Below are 22,970 nucleotides of genomic sequence, written 5' to 3'. Positions count from 1 at the left end.
TCTTGAGGGACCCACTCAAACTTAGAGCCTTATTTGCTGAAGAAGTAAGAACTTTCCAGAACTGCATTTCTGGGGTACAATTAAGGTTGATCCAACTGAAGACAGCTGAATACAGAACCCTGAAACAGCTCTCCCCTAGCCCTCCAACTTGACAGTCTGCCTCCATCCCATTCCATCCCTCCTTCCTCCTTATGGTCTTAAAGAAGTGGTCAAGCGACTTTACAGATTTTGACTTGAGAGAAGCAAATTACTCAGGATGGGGAAATACTTTGGTGACCTCTAGTACTGTCAGATTGCCCCTTGCTAACTGAGAACAGCACAATGGAAAGACAACAGGTGCCTCTAACCAGGACCAAGAGCCTCTCAGGGGCAAGAGCTGTTCCAGGGCCCCTCAAAATTTCTGGACCCCAGTGGTATCAACCCCCGCCGCCACTCACCCAACCCCCCCTCAACACCCCCCAACATCTCCGCCCCGCCCCGCGTAGCCGCCCCTGGCGTAAGGTATTCCCCTTGCCTGCCCCTCAGGGGCCCAGGTGGGCGGGGCTCCATTGACACCTTTCCCAGCCGCTCCGGGAGGAGGCGGAGCTGGGGACCCGGCAAGCCAACGCTGGCGGCCCTGGTCACGCGCCGCCGGCGATCAGGCCAATGGGCGCCGGGGGGTGTGGCCAGAGCCTCTACTTCACGGCGTTTATAACAACTTGGAATTCGGCGCCTGGTTGCGCGCTTTGCTGCGGCTGTGGATTCTCGCGCCGGGGGTGGGCAGGCACCCCGGGCTCTAGCTCTCTCCGCGCAGCCGATTCCCCCTCCGCCCTCGCTCACCTGCTCGCCATGGAGTCCTTGGCTTTTCCCCGGCGCCTCGGCCCGGCTCCCTCGGCCACCGCTGCCCTGGCCGCGGAGATCGTTCGGCCTTTGACCGACGGGCTCCTCAAGTCGCCCAAGCCCCTAATGAAGAAGCAGGCAGTGAAGCGGCACCACCACAAGCACAACCTGCGACACCGCTACGAGTTCCTGGAGACCCTGGGCAAGGGGACCTACGGGAAGGTGAAGAAGGCGCGGGAGAGCTCGGGGCGCCTGGTGAGTGCGGCTCCCTCTCGCGGCGCCAGCCGGCCGGGCTCGGGACTTAGCCCCAGGAGGCGGGTGATGGAGGGTGGGCCGGGAGCTAGTGCCTTGCTCGGTGGAGTTGCCCGCATTCAGTCTTTACCGCGGTGAGGTTGCGTATGTGTATGGGGTGCTGGTAGTGTTCACTGTAGATTTGTCTGTCCATGGTTGTAGGGACAATGGTCGTGGACCTGAGAACCTCACCAACTCCGGTTAGCAAGTGATGATTGCCAAATAAGTGAGGCGGGGTGCACAGAGGACGAAAAGTGTCCTGAGATGAGAAGGCTTCCTAAAGACGATGAGACTTAAGTGGAATTTTGCTTGTAACAGACTATCCAATAGAGTGGGATGGGAAGAGGAAGTAGAAGGCACCTGATCTTAGCAAGGGGTTAGTAAATGTGTGTAGTTGAATGAAAAAGTGAATGAAGTGTCCAGTTCCTCAATTCAGTTCTAATAGTCTGGCAGCCCAGCATACTGTGGAGATATCACCCCCTCCCGGGGGGCGCGGGTGGGTTTGACATTTAGGTCCTTTCCAGGTCTAAGATTGAGTCAGAGTTTCATTATGATGGGTTTTTAATTCTGGTAAATGTGAAACCAGGCTCTGGTGAAACATCCACTGTGCCCCAAGATACCTTTGGGTTTGGGGCCTTTTCAGGTATGTGTCCTGTTCATTTGGGATGTGTGTGTGTGTGTATAGTAGTAGTAATCTGTGGTACCTTGTGTAATTTACTTTATCTCTGTACTCTGTTTCCCCTTCTGCAAAAATGAAGAAAACACAGCCTCCCTCACAGCTGCTATGAGGTTTGAATGAGATACAAATATGAATTTAAATTGTTGCTGACAATAGAACCCGCAATGAGAACTGGTATTTATATTTGAAAAGGCCAGCTCCGAAGGGATAGCAGTTTTGCCAAAAGTTAACAATGGTCCCCAAACTTGAGTTTAATGTGCCTAGGAATCACCTGGGTGCTTGTTTAAAATACTTCTCCTCTAGTTCCACACCCAGAGGATTTTATTCTGAAGGTGTAGGATGGGGCCAAATAACCTGTATTTGGGGGGACGGCTGCGCCCTGCAGGCTTGGCATGCGGAATCAGGATGCAGATCAAACCTGTGCCCCCTGCAGTGGAATCGCAGAACCTTAATCACTGGACCGCCAGGGAAGGCCCTAAATACTCTGTATTTTAACAAGCCTTTTAGGGCAGGTGGTTTAGGGATTGTTTTGCCAAATCCAGTTGGGTGCTGGTTATGAGATGTGCATGTATGTGTGTGTGCCTGCGTGGATGGCCATGGTTTGCCCTATCAGCTATGGCAGCAGTTACCTCCCCAGATTGTTTGCTTTTGCAGCCAGTAGCTGGTTTGAAATTCAAGAAGTCATTTCATTGGTGAAGGAGAGTGGATGCTGGGGAAAGGGAGTGGATTATGGCCTCATCAATAGGACCGAGTATGTTTTTCCTGCTAACACCTGGCACGGTCCCCAGTTGCCTGCTGCCAGGTTACAGCTATTGGGCAATCATGTACTTCCTGGCTTTCCTTTTCTTTCTCTTTCTATAAAGTGTGAGGGCCCGGTGAGGCTCCAGGCTGGAGACAGCTGGGCCCAGGCTTTGTCAGGGGCTCAGCTGGAAAATAGCTGCTTGTGGCTCTTGCCTCTTTTGGGGGGCAGACTGGATTGGGGGGACTGGGGTGGCCTGGAAACTGAGAATGAAGTTCAGAAATCCAATTAAGCTCTTGACCTGGGTCACCGCATGTGTGTCTCTGTGTGTGTGTGAAAGAGAGAAAAGGAGAGATCATTGATTCTGGAATGAGATAAACCAGCTTTCAGTTTTCAAACCTCAGTGGCTGTAGGCAGAGATTCCAGCTCTTATTACATCAGAACAGAGAGAATTCAGAAGGTGCTCCCTGGCTTCATGTCTCTTGTTGTATGCAGGGAGCCAAGATCAGGAGGAGTGGAACCTACCCTAAAGCTCCCTGATCCATAGACCACCCTGTACTTCTGCTGGGAGCTTGCTCAGGGTCTCCCTCCTCCTTGGAGAGCAGCTCTACGCGCTGCTAATGGTTTCTCAAAATTCTGGAGAGGAATCTTCCCCCCACCGCACCCCCATTCCTGTCTCTTCACTGTCCTCCCTGAAGAGAGACCAACCTGGTGCCCACAACCTCCCCTCAAAGTGAACTGAGGGTTCAGAGGAAAGCCCGCTGGGTGACTTCCATCTCAATTTCTCTCCACCACATTTCGCATTCCCACCCTGCCTGGATAGGAGTCTCAGGGGCCAGATGTGATTGTCCGGAGGGAGGGGCAGGTGGGCAGGACTAATGGCTCCTCCAGGAGGGCATTAAAGGAAAAACCAATATTTGCTCTGGATCTTCTAGCTCTGACTACACTCCTGGTATCCACATGGCATTTCCTCCTTTGACTCTCGCAGCTCTCCTGACCACCCCTCCCCTAAAAAGAAAAACACCTGCTAGGGTCCCTGGAACGGTGGCGTCCCCCAAAGCCTTTAGGTTGATCTGCATGGAATTTGTACTCCATGAGGAGCACAGGGGAGTCCAAGGGGACAGTGATCTGGGGCAGGGGTACTTCTGTCTCATATATTGGATTGTTGCGTGGGATTTCAAAATGTTTGAAAGTGACTGAGATGGTCTGATTCCTTCATTGACAGATGGGGACACTGAGGCCCAGAGAGGGAAGGTGACATGTCCTGTGGCTGGTTAGTGGCATGCCTGCAACATAGGCTCCTGACCTGACCACCCCAGGCGCTAGATGACCAATACTGAGTCTTGGACTGGGAGTTGGCTTTGGGCTGAGCCCAGGCTTGCCTCAGTGTGCTTTGTCATTCCAACAGCTAGCTCCGACTGCCTTTCCCAGAGCTCCAGGCACGCTGAGGGTGGGAGGAGTCACTGGGAACAACCCCCACCCCCATACATACTGACAGCGTCGAGAGATCCCGAGTAGGTGAGCTACACTACATTCAAGGCTTTTACTTTGTCAGGAAGACTGCTCAGCTCGGCATCAGAGTGCAAGCATTCAAAATCCTGGCTCCACTGCTTACCAGCCGTGTGACCTCTGTGTATCTCAGTTTCCTCATCTGTAAAGTGGGGATTATAATAATTCCTACCTCGTGTGGTCCTCATAGGATTAAATAAGATAATATATGTAAAGTGCTCAGCACAGTAGCTGACACACACAGTGTTATTATCCCAGCAAGGCTGGCTTTGTTGAGGTCCTACCCTCCCTCTCCTGGGGGAGGGAGAGTCCCCCCACCCTGGGTCTGTCCTGCCCTGAGCAAGAGAATGGCTTGTGCTCAGCTTCCCTAAGCCCTTTGGTCTCTGCTTTGTTCAAAGTCCCAGTCTCTCCTTTAGCCCCTGATCCAGAGAAGGGCTTCCGCCTGGCCAGCTGCCAGAGGCCTCTTCTGTGTGATGCTGGCCTCCCAGCTCCTCCTGCACCTGCCTGCTCAGCAGCAGGGAGGGAGACTCCAGCTGCAGGTGACTCTTGTCCTTGGGCTCTGGCCAAACCACACAAGAGGGCTGGGCAGGGAAGCACCTTGCCTGGCAGCCTGGCAGAGTGGGCAAAGAAAGGGTGGGCGCAGCATGGGGTTTAGGGGAAGCAGCTCAGCCTCCCCTCGGAGCCCATTCCTGCTCCCAGCCTGGTTCTCTGGCAGGCTTGGTGGGATGGTGAGCCATCCCCACTCTGCCAGCCCTGGCCAGCCCAGCCCAACCTCTCCTCCATTATCTAAATGGGTCATCCTCCAGCTCCTTGCCCCACCTCCCAGAGGCAGCTGCTCCGTGAAAGGCCAAAAAGGAGTCAAGGATCTTGGCTCCAACTCTGGGTGATAGCTATGACCAGAGATGCCCAGCTTGTACCCTCTCTCCCGGCACCTGAAACCAGTACCTCTAGATCTTCTTTTTCTAAGACCTTTCTGCCATCCTCTCCTGAACCCAGATTATTCTTGATCTGAGTTCCTGTGGGGACTGGGAGGAGAGAAGGTAGTGTTTAACCAATTGAGCCCCAGCACCCATCTCTCCAACGTCTTTGTATATCTGTAAGTGGGATAAGGGTGGCTGGTGGTACTGCACAGCCTGGCCCATGGCAGGGTGTGGGGCATTCCCTTCTCCAGGGGTAGGAAGCAGGGAGCTGGAGGCAGGGCAGAGCATCTGCAAGGAACTTTTGTCTTCTGAGGTGGTGGCTTCTCCAGGCAACACCCCTCCATCTTGGGTCCTGACAGCCTTGATATGTTGAGGAACCTCGGAAGAGTCACCTTTCTGGACTTTAGTGTTTGCCATTTGCAAAATGGGATAAGGAGTTAGCCCTGCTGCCTTTCCAGCATGCAGGGCCACAGGGGCAAGAAAATCACTGGGCTGGTATCAGTAGGAATTTTGCTCAGACAGGTAAACATAGATATAGCATGGGGCCTCTGAATAAACCTATTATAACAATCCTTGGCTAGCACCTTCCTGGCATAGTAGCACGTGACCCATTTCTGAAGAAGCTCAGCAGAGAATGCTAGAGTTTGGAAGGGAGCTTAGAGATCCTAATGTGCAAATTCGTATATAGTTCCTTTCCTTTCTTTCTGGCTTGTGCTCAAACCTTTCTCTCTGCCTGAAATGCCCTTGTTGCACTGCCCCCCTCAAAGGCCTGCCCGCCTCGGCTTGGCAAACCCCACTCTTCCTTCAAGATCTAAAACAGAGTTTTCTCCCAGGGGTGATTTGCCCTGCTCCTCCAGGCAAAGGAAGCTCTCCAGTGCTTCTGGAGCCCCTGGGCATGCAGGGATCTCAACCGTCATGTTCATCACACTAGACTGGACCGAGGGCCTTGGCGCGGGGACTATCCAATTTTTGTCTGAATCCCCAACACCTACCATAGCGCCAGGCACGTAGTAGGCATTCAGCAAATGTTTGGAGAATAAATGTCCTTTTATTTTTCAGATGAGGACATTAAAACTAGCCAGGCCAGTTAACCGGATCATTTAAGTGACTTGTCTTGAGTTACGTAGCTCCAAAGGGGCAAATAAAGACTAGATACCTGGGCTCTTGACACCCCTCCACTGATCTGGTGTTCACATTTATATTCTCATTGTTGTGCCTCGGTTTCCTGCCCCCTCTGAGTAGGGTGGCCGTATAATATAACATCTCAACTTGAATACTTTGTGGAGTAAAAGGGGGCACTATTAATAATTCTACGGGATGACCCAGGATTGTCCCCAGGGAGGTGGCCTTCCTACCTCTGGGTGATCCATTCAGCGATTGTTTTTCTCTTCCTTTCCTCTAGTCACTATATTTTAATTCTAAAGAATGGTTGCTCAACTATCTTGCAGATGAGAACAAAGGTCCCTCAAAATGAGTTCTCATAAACATGGTTGACTCTCCACCCATGCCTTGGAGAAAGGGCAGAAAGTCTTATCTGGGCACTGGTCCCATCAGTCAGGGATCAGCCCAAAGACTTAACAAATAAATATTTATTTGTGATTTGTGTTCACCAGTAAACAGTTGAGGTCTGTCCAGTGGGACTAGGATAGGTGGGGGAACAGTGGCCCAGCCCCACCAGGGCAGTGATACATGGCTCTTCTTGTCTGTCACCTGCTTGGGGACTGGTGGAGGCCTGATGACATAACTTGTTTCTTTCCTGGGAAGTGCCAGCCAAGCTGTGGTCTCCTAAGACCTAATACAGACAATGGGGGGGGGGGGCGGTCCTTGACCTCACCCCCTGAGGCCAGAGCATGAGCTTGCAGGAGGACGGAACTGTCCACTGAGGATGAACAATTCTGATTTTAAACCGTAGGCTTCCAGAGTTGAAAGAAACAGATCTCAGGATCTAACTTGTACACCCTCTACCCATGCAGGGACTCCTTCTAGCACCCCTCAGAGCCCTTTATTTTTTTGAAACCTCATTTCTTTTAGGCCTTGTCTTCTTTAGAGCTCTGCTCCCTAGCCCACGATGATTTATCTCATTGTATATGTTTGTGTGTGTACTATTGTACATCCAAGATATGCCTAGTTTTTGCATATGTGTGTATCTTAAGCTCTCAGATATTTGTTTCATTATCTAGGTATGTGATTTACATGTGATTTTTTTTTTTTTTACTATCTATTAATTCAGTTTCATGGGCCTTTATCTGAAGAGCTCATGGCATTTTATCTATTGTCTGATTTTTTTTTTAACAGGAGAAAAACAAATTTAATTTCACATGTACAGGAACCCCCCCAAATATGGGGCTCCCCAACAGTCTGGCAGTTGAGGTTTACATGCCATCCTGAGCTAAGGAGAAGGGGGTAGGGGTCTGGCACTTGAAAGGGGAGGAAGGCAATTCACAGAAAGATGGGAAGAGCAAATGCTTGGTAGATAAATGTTTGCTGGGCCATGCAGATAAGTCTTCCTGATGAAAAAAGTTATCTCTGCTAATAGCTCTCTCTCTGGTACAAGCCTCCTATCTAAATTCTTTCATGCAGTTCAGCGAGGGATAAAAAGCTCTTCTTGAGTCTGCTGAGCCTTCATTGTCTTCAGCTCGAAATCATCCACATGCCAAAGTGACAGTTTGGGGTAGCCTGCCCTGAGCCCCACCACCAAGTAATGCAATTACGTTTCAGTGCAGGCATTTATGTTCATATTTATTATCATCATAGCCTTTAAAGTCTTGGCAAACATGTTCAGTTGCCACTGGATTGGTGTGTCCTCATGTACAAATGACAACTCTCTTTCATTTGTACCTAGAGTTCATTTTTTGCAGTTATAAGACCATACTTCTTTTCTGCAGTGATAATTCATAACTGAAAAATTATTAGAACATTATCTGATATATCAAGACAGTTGCAGCTCTGGAGCTTCTATGTAGGAGAGACTTTAATGGCTCTAGTGGGTTGGAATTAGGAGCAACAGGAGTTGTCTTGAAGCTTCACTGTATTGTCTGATTTTTAAAACAAAGAATTCAGAGAGAAAAGAACTAGTCCATAGAATCTCCCCTTCAGGGAGAGAAAAAGGGTATGGAGAGGTGTTCAGGAACCAAGCTCCAGGCTGGTTGGAGGAGGATTTAAGCCCCTTCCCCCCATCCCCACCCCCTGGTCAATTCTAAGCCAGGGATTTTTCTGCTTAGCTCATTGGGGTGGTTTGGAGCAGAAGGGGTGGGGGGCGTGAAGAGAGCGCCTGAGGCGCAGCCCGGCCCCTGCAGCTGCAGCGTGGGCCCCTCCAGGGGCTTGGGCAGGAGACTCCATGGTGACCATCCCTCCTGCTGCCATTGTCCTGCCTGCCCTGCTCTGGGAGGGCGAGAGAGCCGGGCCTCCACTCTTTCATGGATGCAGCTCCAGGAGAGGAGCGGGGTGGAGGGCACGCCATCCCTGGCCCGTTGCCGGGGTGACCAGGCCCAGGGCATTGTGAGCTGCTCCTCTTAGAGGATTACGGCTGTTCCGCATTCTTGTCTGAGGGGGACGAAGGCCCGAGGCCCGCGGTCCGGAGCGGAGCCGGAAGCCTTTGTCTGCCTCCAGAGCCCTGTGAAAGGGGGATTAGCGGCCCCGCCCCTTGGGCTCTGGGTTCCCTTTTTTCTGCCTCCTTTTGAACCTTGAGGGGAGGCGAACCCTCCTGGGAAATGAATGAGAAACTGTTTTCCTCAGCCTGTGCCTTGGGATTTCTCATAACTTGCCCGGCTCCTATGAAGGGGAAGTCTTATATTTACCATTTGTGTCCTTGGACAGGACTTGTTGGGAACTGACCAGCCCTGTGACACCCCCACCCCATACCCGCCCAGCACCTGCTGCCAGCGTTGTAGCCTCCGAGGGCCCTGGGGCATTTATATGGTCATTTCACAGAGTCAAAGCAGGAAAGCACCCCAGACATCTTAGTCCAGCCTGTTTATTTCACAGAAAACGAGGCTGGGGGAGGGCATGGGCCTTGCCCGTGAGCACAGCCACAGAGCCTGGAGGGCCCAGGTCCCCTGACTCACCACGCGGTGTCTTCCCCACACTGCATGCGCCGTTGGTACTCTGTCACCATCGCTGCTCAGTGAAGTAGAACAGAGAAGGGGGCGAGCTGCCTTAGCCTCTAAGAGCTTTGCTTAAACTGCTTCTTGGCAGTTCATTCTCCACTTCCTCTTGCCTCCCTCCACCCTTCCTGAACCCACCACATGTACCAGCCAGAGAGTTTAATCCTTAAATGGCATTTTCACCTTTATGGACAAGCTAGCAAAGCCCAGAGGACTCTGTTTAACTGTCTAGTTGTTTGTTTGTTGCTGGGGGAGAGACATTACTAACCTAGACCGAAGAGACTAGCATTTTTTTCATAATGTTTTTGGGTGATTTTTTTGTGTGTGTGGTAAAACATATATAACATAAAAGGTTCCCTCCAGCCTCTCTGCTGCCCGCCCCAGTGAAGGATGGAGAGGCTTCTCTGGGTGCACGCTGTGGCCTTTGTAGCAGCTGTAGGCAGATCACCAGGGTCAGGGCTCCCAGAGTGTCCTCAGGGACACCTTTACCTGCCAGACCTTTCTCCTCACTCTCCTGCATTCTCTGCTCCCAGGTGGCCATCAAGTTGATCCAGAAAGACAAAATCAAAGATGAGCAAGATCTGATGCACATTCGGCGAGAGATTGAGATCATGTCATCACTCAACCACCCCCACGTCATTGCCATCCACGAAGGTACAGAGGCGGAGCATTTGAAGCTGTGTGTGTGTGTGTGTTTGTGTGTGTCCAGTCGGAACAAATGACACAGAGGTAAAAAAGACACAGGCTTTAGGCTTGGGCAAAAGCTGGATTTGAAACCCAGCTATGTGACTTTGGGCAACTAATTTAATTTAGTCTCTGGGCCTCAGTTCCTCCTTTGTAAAATGGGATAATCCCACCTACATCACAGGGTTGTTGCAAAGATCAAATTAAATGTCACCAGGGAATTCCCTGGTGGTCCAGTGGTTAGGACTCTGAGCTTCCACCTCAGAGGGCACGGGTTTGATCCCTGGCCAGGGAACTAAGATCCCGCATGCCCTGTGGCACTGCCGAAAAAAGAATTCAAATTAAATGTCACCAAGTGCTCCGCTCATGGGAGGAACTCCACAGATTGTAGGCATTTTTGTTCTTAGGTTTTCTGTACTGGAACACTGTCTCCCCAGACCAATGAGATCCTTAGCAATCTGGGGGAGGCTGGAACATACGGGGACCTGCACCTGTCTCAGGTGTGTGGGTGCTGTTTTTCTTCATACATCCAAGAGCCAGGCCTCCTGTCCTCTGAATCATTCCCGCCATGGGGCTGGCTCCTACTTCTCGTCTCTTGAAGCCTCCTCTTGCTCTGACATCAGTGCTGGCTTTCCACTACAGCTGCCCTGTTCCCTGTGACCCAGACAACAAAGTAAGCAAGAGAGGGTGATGAGGGAAAGAGCGGGAGCAGCCTCCCACACACACCTGTCTGCTTCCAGCCTTTACATAATATCAGTTGGACAGGAAGCGAGGAATGGCAGGAGCAGCAGGACGGAGGGAAGGGAGCCTGTGGCTTTGCCCTCGGTCTGAATATTCCTGGTAGGAAGGAAGAGAGGTCTCCTCTCTCAAGTTCCCTTTAGGGGAAGACTAAGGGCAGAGCCACTGACATGGCCCTGTGGCCTGAGCCTGTCCCATGAGGAGCCCCGGCAGGTGGCTGGAAGGCTAATTGTTTCTCTGTTTATTTCCCCCAGGGAGGAGTGGGCAGATGACAGAGTATTGGTTAAGCCAGGCTAAGCTTGGTGATTGGGCTGTGTGTGTGTGTGTGTGTGTGTGTGTGTGTGTGTGTGTGTGTGTGAATTCTTCCCCCCACCCATATCTACAGCTAGGTGTGGGAACTGAGCTCTGAAGCTTAGGCTGTAGCTGCTACTTACTGCACCTTCAGATTCAGCAGATGTTGGGGTGTCATAGTTACTGTGTATCTGGTAGAGCGCCCCCAGATCCATCCCCATCCACAGACTTTAAGAGATATGGACTTGGGGGGAAGGCTGCAGTCCTAGGAACTGACTTCTAACATAGCTGCTCTCCAAAATGTGCCCGGGCTGGCTCCTGACCCCCAGTTTTATGGCACAAGGCTTGCACACATCCTGCAGAGATGTGGAGAACCACAGGGGTGGAACCTCAGCTAGGCACCCCCCAGCAGTCTGGGCCACTGTGCTCCCCTAGGAAAAAGCACAGTCCTCCTGGCCATGTGTCCAACTGCCTGGGAGCTGGGACTCTTCTTGGGAGAAGCCTCCTCTCTTAGCTCCTTCTCACAGGCTAGACAGTAATCTCTCTGGGGCTGGCTGAGCAAGCCAAACTCATAGGACTCGTTTGACACAAAGATGCAATGTCACAGACATACATGTTTTGACACACACCCTGCTGAAGGGCCAGTTTGGTGAACCAGCCATTCTCTACTTTTCCAGGAGGCAAGACAAGGCCTGAGGTGGCCATAGGACCCCTCCCTCACATGGAGATGAGCCGGCTGGAGTAGGCTGACTGCCAGGAGCCCAGCCAGTCAATTAATTACCAAATATTTATTGATCGTTTCTATGTACAAAGCCCCAGCCTGGATATTCTGGACGGGAAGTCAAAGATGTTAAGGGTGATAAATATCTCAGCTCTCCATGGTACTTTACAGTTTACAAAGCACTTTCATATACTTTTATCCCTCTTCTGAGCCTCGAGTCAGGCATTATTATGGGCATTATTTTTCAAGTTTATGCATGAGGATGCTGATAATAAATATAACAGTAGGTACAGTCTATTGAGTGCTTGCTTGTATGTCAGAGCCCACACCAGCGTGCTCAGCCAGCCTGAGAGCTGTGACTAACTTTTATCTATTTCTCGCCCCAGCTCTGTGACGTTGCTATCATTATCCCTCTTCAAATCAGGAAACTGAGGCACACTGATTGAATAACTTGCCATGGTCACCCAGCTAGTAAATGATGGGGCCAGGATTCAAATCCCAAACCTACGTTCTTACTGATGTATCTAGAAGAGATTTGCCCAAGGTCACGAGGCAAAAAAGTACTGGATTCTGAACCAGAGAGCCTGATTTTTCATTCTCATCCAGTGATGTCTCAGAATTTGCAGGGTAGTGTTAAGAATCCTCAGAAGCCTGAACTTCCAAGGAAAGGGAGGGTGAGCCAGTTCCCTTGGCCTTAATTCGTTGCTACTGGAAGGTGTTGGGAGCATCAAAGGGCACTGTCCTGCCTCATTAGCAGATGTCTCTGGTGGGAGGTCCTGTCTGGTTTGGGGGCCTGGGAGTGATACGTGTTCCCTAGTGGGGAGCAGTGCACTCTGGAGGGGCCTGACATTCCTGCCTTGCTCTGCCCCAGTGTTTGAGAACAGCAGCAAGATCGTGATCGTCATGGAGTACGCCAGCCGGGGCGACCTATATGACTACATCAGTGAGCGGCAGCGGCTCAGCGAGCGCGAAGCCAGGCATTTCTTCCGGCAGATTGTCTCCGCCGTGCACTACTGCCACCAGGTGAGCGGCACCTGCCTCAGCCCTGTGCTGAGGGGGTGGTCCCTGGGGCTCGGGGGCTGGTTTCACCAGAGAGATTTCATGACTGGTCCAGGATCACACAGGGAGATCGAAAGAGGCAAGACTCAATTCTGGACTCAGCCTAGGGAACGTTGGTGTCTCTGGCTTCAAGTCTCTTGGCTGGGGTTGGAAGGACCATGATTTGTTGTAGTATGTACCAGTAAAGATGGGCCTCCCAGCCTACCTGTGCTCACCCCCACTCGGCCCCCTTTGTGTTTCCCTCACTGTCCAGACCAGGTCCTCATGTCCTTCCCTCCCTGGTGGCCTTCCCCTGACCCTCATCCCTCCCTCTTTCAGAACAGGGTTGTCCACCGGGATCTCAAGCTGGAGAACATCCTCTTAGATGCCAATGGAAATATCAAGGTGAGCCTCACTTCTTGTTTAAAGCTGCTTCTCTCCCCCTCCCCAGCCTGTCTACACTGTCCCTTGCCAAGCATCTCTAAGCCCCTAGGGGGTTCCAGAAGGAGTTGAGCAAAGCTCAGACTCTTATATGGGTACTGATAAGGACCTTAGCCATCATCCATTTCAGTACCTCATTCTATGGATTGAAAGCTGAGGCCTTACGATAAGCAGTGATTTGCATAAGGTCCCATGGCTAGCGAGTTGCTGAGCCTCAGCTAGAACCAAAGTCTTCTGACTCCCTGACCAGTGCTCTTGACGTCACAAGGCTGAAGTAGTCTAGATCTAAGGTTGGCTTCTGCTCACGGCCTTGGGACTGGCATGGAGAGGCCATGGCCTGAGTTCTCCCCACCTGCATGCATGCACATACACGCACGCATGCGCACTTTAATCTGCCGCAATTAGGTAGCCCTTTAGCACCTTTCACCACAGCAAGCACTCCAGAGCCAGCTTCCTGCTTTCTGCAGCTGCTGAATTCCCGTGTCTAAGTAGTTAAATTTAGCCCTGAGAAGTTCAGGTTGATGTGATAAACTCAGGTCTCAGGGCTGGAAGGGGAGATGGCAAGGGCTGGCCCCTGCAGATACCTGGAAGGGCTCTGACTCTGCAGTCGGACCCTCCTCAGAATCTTCCCGAACCCAGATCATAGTCCTTTCCCCAGTGACCCCTGACCTGTGCCCTGAGGCGCCCTGGCACTGAGTTCATTTTCCTTACCAATTCCCGGAGTAGGTGGGGCTCTCTTTGATGTTGACCAGGGAGGGGGAAGCCAGAGCCAATAAATCCACACAACCCAGGCAGGCACGAACTTTCCCATCTGCACCAATCATCTGCCTCATTATAGGCTTCAACTGATAACTGCTTGATAGGAGGGCAATAAAACCCATAAATGAAGGAGCCAGAGTTCATAAACAACTTCTCCCCACCCTGGGCACACATGACCCTCTGCTGGGGATGAAGAGGTTGGGAGCAAAAGGGCATTGGCCTCAGCCTTTGTCTGAGGATAGCTGGCGGAAGGGTCTTTCTGAGGAATGAGAAGATGGGCTTGGGGCCCCTCAAACCCTCAATATCAGAGGGCTCAGGAAGTCCTGTAAGAAGATCCCTTCTCCTGGGCTATAACCATGGCCGTAATCTTTGTTCTTCCTTCAGTACTGCTTCTCAGCTTTACTGGGCTGACCCCAGTCCTGCCACCATGTTCCTGTCCGGGTGTGGGCAGAGAGATGTATTCTTTGATGGGAAGGGCAGCCCAAGCCCAAGTCATGGGGTAGCTTGCTTCTGAGGTTCATGGCATTGGCATGAGACATTGTCTGTCCCCCTCCAACTGGTAGACTCTTCCTTCAGTCAATAAGTGGCCATGAGTCCCACCCATGAGTCACAGCTGTGCTAGGAGTTGCAGGAGGGGTGGGGGCAGGAGGTCGGCATGGGGAGCATATTGATGTGGCAGTATGAGGAGACGGAACTGACAAGCAGGGGCTACCATGAGCCACTGGAAATTGTAGGGCTTCATGGGAGGAGGAGATCTCAGGGCAATGGAAGGCTTCCTGGAGGAGGTGGGCTTGCTGGGTCAGGAGGATGTGTGTAGGCAGAGAGAGCATCCCTGGAGTAGAGTACAGCGTGAGCAAAGGGGCCTGGGGAACAGTGAGGACCCTGGAGCTCCCGCACACCTCTGCCCAGGCTCTCCTCATTGACACAACTTCCAAAGGGCTCTTTCTTCCAGGGCCTGAGCTGTGTTGGTGGTGCCTGGTATGGGGTAGGGGTCATGGGCACCCTTTCCTCCTGCTAGGGCCTGGGTTTCCCCGGGGTCTGGTGGGGGGCAGACCAGGAGCTATAGAACAACACAGGCCTTGGTGTGACCCCTGCCTGTGTTTGACCCAATTCTGCAGATCGCTGACTTTGGCCTGTCCAACCTCTACCACCAAGGCAAGTTCCTGCAGACATTCTGTGGGAGCCCCCTCTATGCCTCGCCCGAAATCGTCAATGGGAAGCCCTACACGGGCCCAGAGGTGAGTGTCTGGACTCCTCTGCCAGCCTGCCTCAGCTTAGATCCTGAGAGAGGGATGAGCTAGTTTTCTAGTTATTCCCTTTCTCAGATCACAGAACTCACTTCCCCGCCAAAGTAGTGTGTGGCCGGGTCTCTAGCGGGAGTGGCAAAACTGGAACAAGAGCTTAAGTCTTCTGACCCCCAGTCTGGTTCTGGGCCCCTCACCTTCCACATTCCCATTACCTTTCCCAGCCCCAGCCAGCCTCCCTGGAGGGATGGCATCTGTCATAGCCACCACTCCTGGCCCAGAAGGGATGACCTCGTCACTGATCTTGTGTTTGTGGCTGCTTCTCCCAGGGGGAGGCAAATGACAACAGCTCTCCCCATGAACCTCAGTGCCTTCTGCAGTGTCACCCTCTCTGCCTCTGGTACTAGAAGGAGGTGGTCCTCAGATACACTGGGCTCTGAGTTCTCCAGCATGGGGTCCCTTTTCCCCACGGTATTGAAGGTGAGGCTGGAAGCCCTCTAGCCTGTGGCATGAGGAAGTCCTGGCTGATCCTCTCTCTCCCTCAGGTGGACAGCTGGTCCCTGGGTGTTCTCCTGTACATCCTGGTGCACGGCTCCATGCCCTTTGATGGGCAGGACCATAAGACGCTGGTGAAACAGATCAGCAGTGGGGCCTACCGGCAGCCGCCTAAACCCTCTGGTGAGTGAGAGGTGTAGGTGTTCTCATCTAGGTGCTGGGTGTCCTTTGCTAATTCCTGAGGCACGAATTAAACAGTGACAGTAAAGTGAAGAGGGCAGCCCACTGTAGATGGAGTGTACCTTCCACCTCAACTCCTGCTGTCATCTCTTTGCCTCCTATGTCTGTGACCTCCGAGGAAGGAAGGGATAGCTCCTTCCTTCCTTTATGGGCAAGCTTTATCATATTTGGAAAGTGCTTCCTAAGGTCTAACTTAGATCCTCTTTGCTACAATTGTCTCATTTCCTACTGCTTTTGTCCTTGTCCTCAGAAATCTTTTTGTCCTTTCACGTACGCTGTATAAGGCGAGAAGAAAGGTGTGAGGACCTTGGTTTACTCTTGAGCAGTCCCTACTCTCCGAGGGTTGCATGTCAGTGGAGCAAAGGGGGATACACACTAACACATAAACATGGCTGTGGTCCTGAGGGGTGGTGGGATGGAAGAGGAAATCGACAGTCAATCCAGGAAAGCTGGAGACTGGGGAGCCAGCCTGGGCTGCGGCGTATATGGAGCCCTAGGTGGGAGTGGCATATCTGACACAGGAGTGAGCAGTGTCTTAGCACACATGGGGGTAAGCCAGTGAGGGGGACTGTGGGTGCCCATGCTCATGGCTATGGATCTGAAACCCTTCTTCTTCTTTTAGACGCCAGTGGCCTGATCCGGTGGCTATTAATGGTGAACCCTACCCGCCGGGCCACCCTGGAGGATGTGGCCAGTCACTGGTGGGTCAACTGGGGCTATGCCACCCGTGTCGGGGAGCAGGAAGGTCTGCACGAGGGAAGGCACACCGGCAGCGACTCTGGCCGGGCCTCCGTGGCTGACTGGCTCCGGCGGTCCTCCCGCCCCCTCCTGGAGAACGGGGCCAAGGTCTGCAGCTTCTTCAAGCAGCATGCGCCTGGAGGCGGGAGTCTCGCCCCTGGCCTGGAGCGCCAGCATTCGCTCAAGAAGTCCCGCAAAGAGAATGACATGGCCCAGACTCTCCAGGGGGACCCAGCCGCTGACACCTCCCCTCGCCCTGGCAAGGGCAACCTCAAGCTGCCGAAAAGCATCCTCAAGAAGAAGGCATCAACCTCCTCGGAAGGGGCAAGGGAGGGCCCTGAGCTTGGCCCCGTCCCTGTGAGCCCAGGACAGGCTGCCCCCCTGCTCCCCAAGAAGGGCATCCTCAAGAAGTCTCGCCAGCGGGAATCCGGCTACTACTCCTCTCCTGAACCCAGTGAGTCTGGGGAGCTCTTGGATGCAGGGGACGTGTTTGTCAGTGGGGACGCCGTGGAGCACACGCCCCCCCAAGCCTCAGGGCTGCTGCGCCATCGCAAGGGCATCCTCAAACACAACGGCAAGTTCTCCCACGCGGCCCTGGAGCTCACAACCCACACCACCTTCGGTTCTTTGGATGAACTGGCCTCACCTCACCCTCCAGCCCGGGCCAGCCGCCCCTCGGGGGCAGTGAGTGAGGACAGCATCCTGTCCTCTGAGTCCTTTGACCAGCTAGACTTGCCCGAACGGTTCCCTGAGCCCCCACTGCGGGGCTGTGTGTCTGTGGACAACCTCATGGGGCTTGAGGAGCCCCCCTCAGAGGGCCCTGGGAGCAGGGGCCTGAGGTGCTGGCGGCAGGACCCCCTGGGGGATAGCTGTTTTTCCCTGAAGAACTGCCCGGAGGTGACAGAGGCCTACCAGCAGGCACTGGGGGTCTGCTCAAAGCTCAGCTGAAGGTGGGGGGCACTGCCCCATCCCGGCTAGCTCTAAGATGCAGCTGGCTGCACCCTGAGGGGAAACTGCCTTCCTCCCTGCCTCCCAGGACCAGCATCCCAGCCCAGAAGGCTGAGATGGTTTGCAATTGAGCCCTGGGGAGGGCTGGATGTGGGAAATGGGCAAGTGAAGTGCACTGAAGGTTCAATGTCTTCAGCCCCATGGATCCAAGAAGGTAGTAGAAGGGAAATGAGTAGAGAAGTAGAGAGGAAGGCCCAAGGCTGAGTCCAGGTTGCCTGTTTCTCGTACACATAGTAGGGCCACAGAGAGCTGGAAAGAGCGCTCTCAGCGCCCAGCTCCTATAAAGGGTAAGTTTTGTGCCTGGTACCTTCCTGCCAAGGTGGGGATGGAAACTCTTTATTCACATACACATTCCCATCTCCGCCGACCACTCAAACTGGAGTGTGGCACCCCCTAATGTGCCTGGGGTGCCCTGGGAATGGTCTTCTAGAGTGTGCCCTTCCTTATTTATCTGAGCAGTAAAAGAACACAGCCTCTGTTTCCTCAAAGGTTCTCTCCCCTTTCACATCCTCCAAACCTGGCCCAAGCCTCCTGGAGTCGCTGCTATGAATCTAAAAGACTTGAAAAGGCTCAGGCTGCTATTGGACATCATCTCAAGGGGCCCAGATTCCCCTGGACCCCACCTTGGACCTCAAAGACTCTGAACTTCTCTAGCCTCCAAGCTGCTCCTGCTACTGAGAATGGATGTATCTGTTTCTCTGGGCTTTCAGGGCCTAGAATGTTCTTATTTATTTTTATGTTTTCAGCTCTGCATTTTTAAAATAGTGAATCTTACTGTTTTCAATAATGTGAATACTATGTTCTGGGGAAACGCACTATGACATCTAAGTTTTGTGTACAGGGAGATATTTTTGCAATGATTCCCTACTGATCAAGGGGAAGCCGGGGGGCTTTTATAAATCTACATGTCCCATCGCACTATCTGGAAGGGGTCTCTGGCTCCCTCACTCCACGCCCTGATTCTATCTACCTGATGGTCCCTCTTCCCTTCTGTGGTGGCTAGAAAGAGCCACCCCATTAAAAACCAGAACGATGATTGGAAAATAGCTTCTGTGGTTCTATTTGGGGAAGTGGGGCACAGGTCTTCAAGTTTTCTCTTAACACACACTCCCTTGGGCTCTCACAGGTGGGAAAAAGAGAACCTGCTTAATAAAAACAAAACACACACCAAAAACCGAGCTCTTAGCTCCAAAGGACTCCCTGTTATACCTCCATCAGCGGTTCTGCCCTTGTAAACACACAGCAGGGAGGGTGCCCTGGGCTGAGGGTCCCAATTTGCTCCTCCTGCCTTTAGCACTAAAGAACTGGGTTTGGCAGATTATACAGCCCTGCCCCCACCCTTCCCCCTTCTCTCCCATCCCTCCCCCATCTAGCTCCGTCCCCTGCTGTTTGTAGGCACCTCCACCGCCTTTATTCTCTCCCTCCAAAGAAATCCCTTTCCCTCCAATGCAGGCAGCTGCTCCCCACTCCGCCCCCCAACCGCCTGACGCTTAGAGGAAGTAAAGAATGCGTGGAATGCCCCCCTCGTTGGCCGTCCCTCTCCACCCCCTGCAGAGCATTCCCCGGACGCCCGCTCCATTGAGAAACTCCCAGGCTCTGAGGGCTAGGATGAAAGGGAGGATAAGGACAAAGTGCAGGCGGGCAGCCGGCTGGCTCCAGCTTCAAGCAGGCTCCCTCCCCCATACCTCACCCGGCTCTGGTGTTCGCAGGCCCCCAAACAGTCTGCTCCCCGTACACCTGCCCTCCTGCCAGCCTTCGGTGCCTGCCGGTGTGGAGCATCTGCACTGCCCTCCCCGTCCCTGCATCTGGGGAGCTGGCAAAGTTGCTGAGTCTGGGGAAGAAGTGGGGAGGCCAGGCAACTATGGGATCAGGATGGGAGAGTAAACAAGAAACCGTTTAGGCTACAAATGGGGTATTTCAGTCTGATAATTTTGAAAAGGCTCCATGTCTCCTGGTGATGGGGTTCCCACCTCCAGCCTTTTCATGGAGACTTTTCAAAGCTCTTGCAGCCCCGAGGCTCCACCACTTGAAAACAAGGCAGGTCCAACTGAGTGCTGGAGCTCTGGGCTAGACTGTGGGTAGACACAGGAAAAATATAAGGGAGGGTCTTTACCCAAGAAGCATAGAGTTCAGATGTGGAGTTAACTGTGTTCATTTATTCATTGACTCAGGAATCAAGCCCTATTGTGTGCTAAGCTCCGTGGAAGACAGAGGTAATTGCTCTGTTTCTGGCGCAACGCATAAGATCCTAACCTCAGAGAGGTTGCAGACTGAACAGCAAGCCAGCATGCATAAAAATAAGTAAAATTCAACAGAAAAATTTTTAGTTCAGAGAATGTTGAAGGGGAGTTGGGATGATGAGAAAGAAGAATTGCAGCTTAGGAGATAACAGGGCTACCATTTATTAAGTGCTTACGTATCAAACACTTGATATGTTATGTAATGCCCAGGAAAGCCTTGTTAGTTCGGTACAATTTTTAATCATTCTTGGGTCACAGAGGAAGAAATTGAGACTCAAAAACATAAAGTAACTTGCCTAGTTAGCAGGTGGGAAAACTCAACTCAAATCCAGGTCTGAGGGATGCCAAATCTTAGCGGAGTGGGCGATGGGGGGCTCATTTAAACTAGATTGGGTTGGAGAGTTGGGAGAATATCAGTGAATGGAACTACAAATACTCATTGAGACACTATTACATGCCACACTCTTGTCCAGGCACAAGGAGTACGGCAATTCCTTCTGCCCCAAATGCCTTCCCCTTACCTCCAAAGCCCCAAAAGGGAGCTGGGAAATAAAGGGTGAGTGAGAACACGGAGAAGCTAGCGTGGGGAGACAGGACGGGAGGAGAGAAGGGACGCCAAGCCCCTGCAGCCCATCCTACTAGCACTGCTGGCGGGGTGGATTTCTAGGAAGAGGAGGGGATGCAAAGGTACTTGGTCCTGAGATCTTTGTCCTCTTTGAGGTCTGTTTGCTTAACCTCTTCCAAGCCAGGGGCTGGGAGGGGTGGGCAGGAGAGGGCATGGATGTGGCGGAAGCCCGCTGGGGAAAGAGACTCTGGGTGGGAAGAGAATGTCTATTACTCCAGCCCCTAGAGACCCAGGCTCAGGGATTCCATTTGCACGGAGCTTCCCCTCACTTGCCAGGATGCTTCATACCAAAAACATTCCAGAAAGCAGGCTCAAAGAGATGACTCTGGGCCCCAGGGGGGGAAGGCTGGAGCCCTAGGAATATTTAGTGCCACATCAGTGCTTCTGGAATGTGAATAACCCAGACAACCACCGGGGGCAACTTTGGGAGACAGGAAAGGGCCTTCAGAAACCAAGACAAGAAAGTCTTGGTCAGAATTCTCACCTTACCCTCAGCCCTTTCCTGGGACAAGTCCATCCAGGCTGTCCCTGAGTGGAAACCCCCTCACTGGGTAGTACCGAGGCTCCTCTGCGCAGAGCGGGGAGACCCCCACGGCAGGCATGTCAGGAGGAGCCCTTCCCTTCTCCCCAGACCCCATCCAGTCAGGCTGCCTTGGACCTTCTGATGGGCTGGTGGGAAGGGGAAATGGCACTGCAACAGTCCCCCGCATGACACAGCGCCCACATCCCACTAGAGCTTCTGCTCAGCTCTGCAAGTCAGAATCCAGAGACTCACTGACAGCCAGAGCATGTCTGGACCGTGATGAACCCAGGACAAAGGGCTAGCTGAGGAGCCTGGGCATTTTTAAGAGGAGACTGCGGTTGGGGGGATACAGTTGTATACAAAACGGACAAAAATCTCTACCCTTATGGGGTTTCCATTCCAGTGGAGGAAGATAGACAAAGCAATAGATATAGTAAATAGGTGAATTATATAGTATATTAACAGGTCATAAGCATGAGGAGAATGGGAAGTGGACAGGGAATAACGTTTTAAAATGGGGTGATCAGAGAAGGACTCATCGAGAAGGTGGCATTTGTGCAAAGACCTGAAGGAGGGAGGTGCTAACCACATAGATATTTGGGGGAACAGTGTTCCAGGTGGCGGGAACAGACAATAGAAATGCCTTAAGGTGGGAGCAGGTCAGGCAAGTTCTAAAACAGCCATTGTGGTTTTCGGGCGAGCAACGCGGCGCCTGCCATGCCGGTGGTGATGGTTCTGCCGTGGCCCGCAGCCCAGGGACTCCTCCGGAAATGTTGGGAGCAGCTGCAGCGGAAACTTCGGCAAAGCCAGCCAGGCTTTCCCAGTCTTCAATGGGGACCAGCATTAGCGGTCCAAGGTCCAGCTATACTTACAGAACCAGCAAATGATACCAATGGAAGTAAGGAGATTTCCAGCTTCTTGGAGAGCATCTTTTGGATGGCAGCTCCCCAAAACAGACACAGCATTGAAGTTAACAGGTGTAGGAGAAGAAACCCTCATAAGCTTATTAAAGTTAAGAACAATAGAGACATTTCTCCTGAATGTGGTCACCTGAAACAGAAACACGTCCTCTGTGGCTATTGCTATGAGAAGGTGTGTAAAGAGACAGCGGAAATCAGACGACAGATAGAGAAGCAAGAGGGAGGCCCTTTCAAGGCTCCTACCGTGGAGACCATGGTGCTGTACTTGGGGGAGACACCTTCCAAGCAAGATCAGGGCAAGAGGATCATTGAGAGAGAACGGAAGCGGCCATCCTGGTTCACCCAGAATTGACACCAAACATGTTTCGAGAGGATAACTTCACATAAGACGTTTCTCCTGAAAAAGAGGAAGATTCTTTGTTTTTATGTTGGTTGTGTGCTTGTTTTTAAATCATCAGCATAGCCTAAAACATTCTTTATAAGCAGTTAGTTTTTTGTGGGTAATTTGAAGAATGCATCAGGAGTAAAGTCTGAAAATGTTTGTTTATGCAGAGGCTCAGTGGATTTATGTGTCTGTTTCTATTATACTATGAAGTTTTAGTAAACAGAATTTTCAGGACAGAAAAATAAAACCTAATTTAAAATTCGTAGCCAGAATTATGCGTCCAGGCTCTGGTGTTGTTTGTTTGCCACTGGTTTTTCTTACAAGAATACTTACACAAATGCTTTTGTTTAAGTAACACCTGAAAATAGGTTATTTAAATTCTGGGTGTCGCTTTTTTAAGATGGTAGATGTAGCAGTAAGAAGAAGTTCGTTTTGTCTGGTTTTTTTTGTTTGTTTGTTTTAGCAAATTAAAATTGCCTTTGTGTGGCACTTTAAAAAAAAACAAAAACAAAAACAGCCATTGAGGCTGGAACAGAGTGAGTGAAGGAGAAAGTAGCAGAGAGAGGGTCAAGATAGGCAGCAGGGGTCGGGGAGTAGAGCACCTAGGGCCTTGTGAGCCATTACACAGGTTATGGTTTTTTTCTGAGTGAAATGGGGAGCCAGTGGGAAATTTAGAGCAAAAGGAATGGCGTAATCTGACTAAGGATTTTTTTTGTTAATTCCTCTGGCTGCTTGTTGAGAATAGCCAGGGGGTGGGGGTGGCCTGAAGGACTTGAGGGATGGCGTGTCCACTATTCGAGAGGGGGAAAGGAAGGTTGCA

The 22,970-nt window shown here is 52.0% G+C and overlaps 2 protein-coding genes across 2 annotated transcripts; both read left to right on the top strand.

Annotated features, from left to right (window-relative positions):
* The first annotated feature begins 784 nt into the window (after positions 1 to 784).
* NUAK2 (NUAK family kinase 2) lies at positions 785 to 18,472 on the top strand. Its single transcript, XM_007182798.2, has 7 exons — positions 785 to 1,074; positions 9,594 to 9,714; positions 12,366 to 12,517; positions 12,872 to 12,937; positions 14,851 to 14,970; positions 15,522 to 15,654; positions 16,334 to 18,472. Exons 1-7 carry the CDS (start codon positions 829 to 831, stop codon positions 17,395 to 17,397), a joined length of 1,902 nt encoding a protein of 633 aa, XP_007182860.2. The 5' UTR covers positions 785 to 828; the 3' UTR covers positions 17,398 to 18,472.
* A 173-nt stretch (positions 18,473 to 18,645) lies between these two features.
* Positions 18,646 to 22,430, top strand: LOC130704823 (39S ribosomal protein L32, mitochondrial-like). Its single transcript, XM_057528389.1, has one exon. It carries the CDS (start codon positions 21,563 to 21,565, stop codon positions 22,115 to 22,117), a length of 555 nt encoding a protein of 184 aa, XP_057384372.1. The 5' UTR covers positions 18,646 to 21,562; the 3' UTR covers positions 22,118 to 22,430.
* Positions 22,431 to 22,970: the final 540 nt, after the last annotated feature.

Source organism: Balaenoptera acutorostrata, chromosome 1 (assembly GCF_949987535.1).
Source record: "Balaenoptera acutorostrata chromosome 1, mBalAcu1.1, whole genome shotgun sequence".
NCBI classification, from domain to species: Eukaryota; Metazoa; Chordata; class Mammalia; order Artiodactyla; family Balaenopteridae; genus Balaenoptera; species Balaenoptera acutorostrata.
Note: the sequence above shows the minus strand (reverse complement) of the source record. Positions and strands in the feature narration are given on the sequence as shown.

Excerpts from the sequence above, each read along its gene's own strand:
- NUAK2 (XM_007182798.2), top strand. The coding sequence starts at position 829 with ATGGAGTCCTTGGCTTTTCCCCGGCGCCTCGGCCCGGCTCCCTCGGCC. Across the intron at positions 1,075-9,593 it reads GGGAGAGCTCGGGGCGCCTG|GTGGCCATCAAGTTGATCCA; the intron begins GTGAGTGCGGCT and ends CTCTGCTCCCAG. Across the intron at positions 12,518-12,871 it reads CCGTGCACTACTGCCACCAG|AACAGGGTTGTCCACCGGGA; the intron begins GTGAGCGGCACC and ends TCCCTCTTTCAG.
- LOC130704823 (XM_057528389.1), top strand. The coding sequence starts at position 21,563 with ATGCCGGTGGTGATGGTTCTGCCGTGGCCCGCAGCCCAGGGACTCCTC.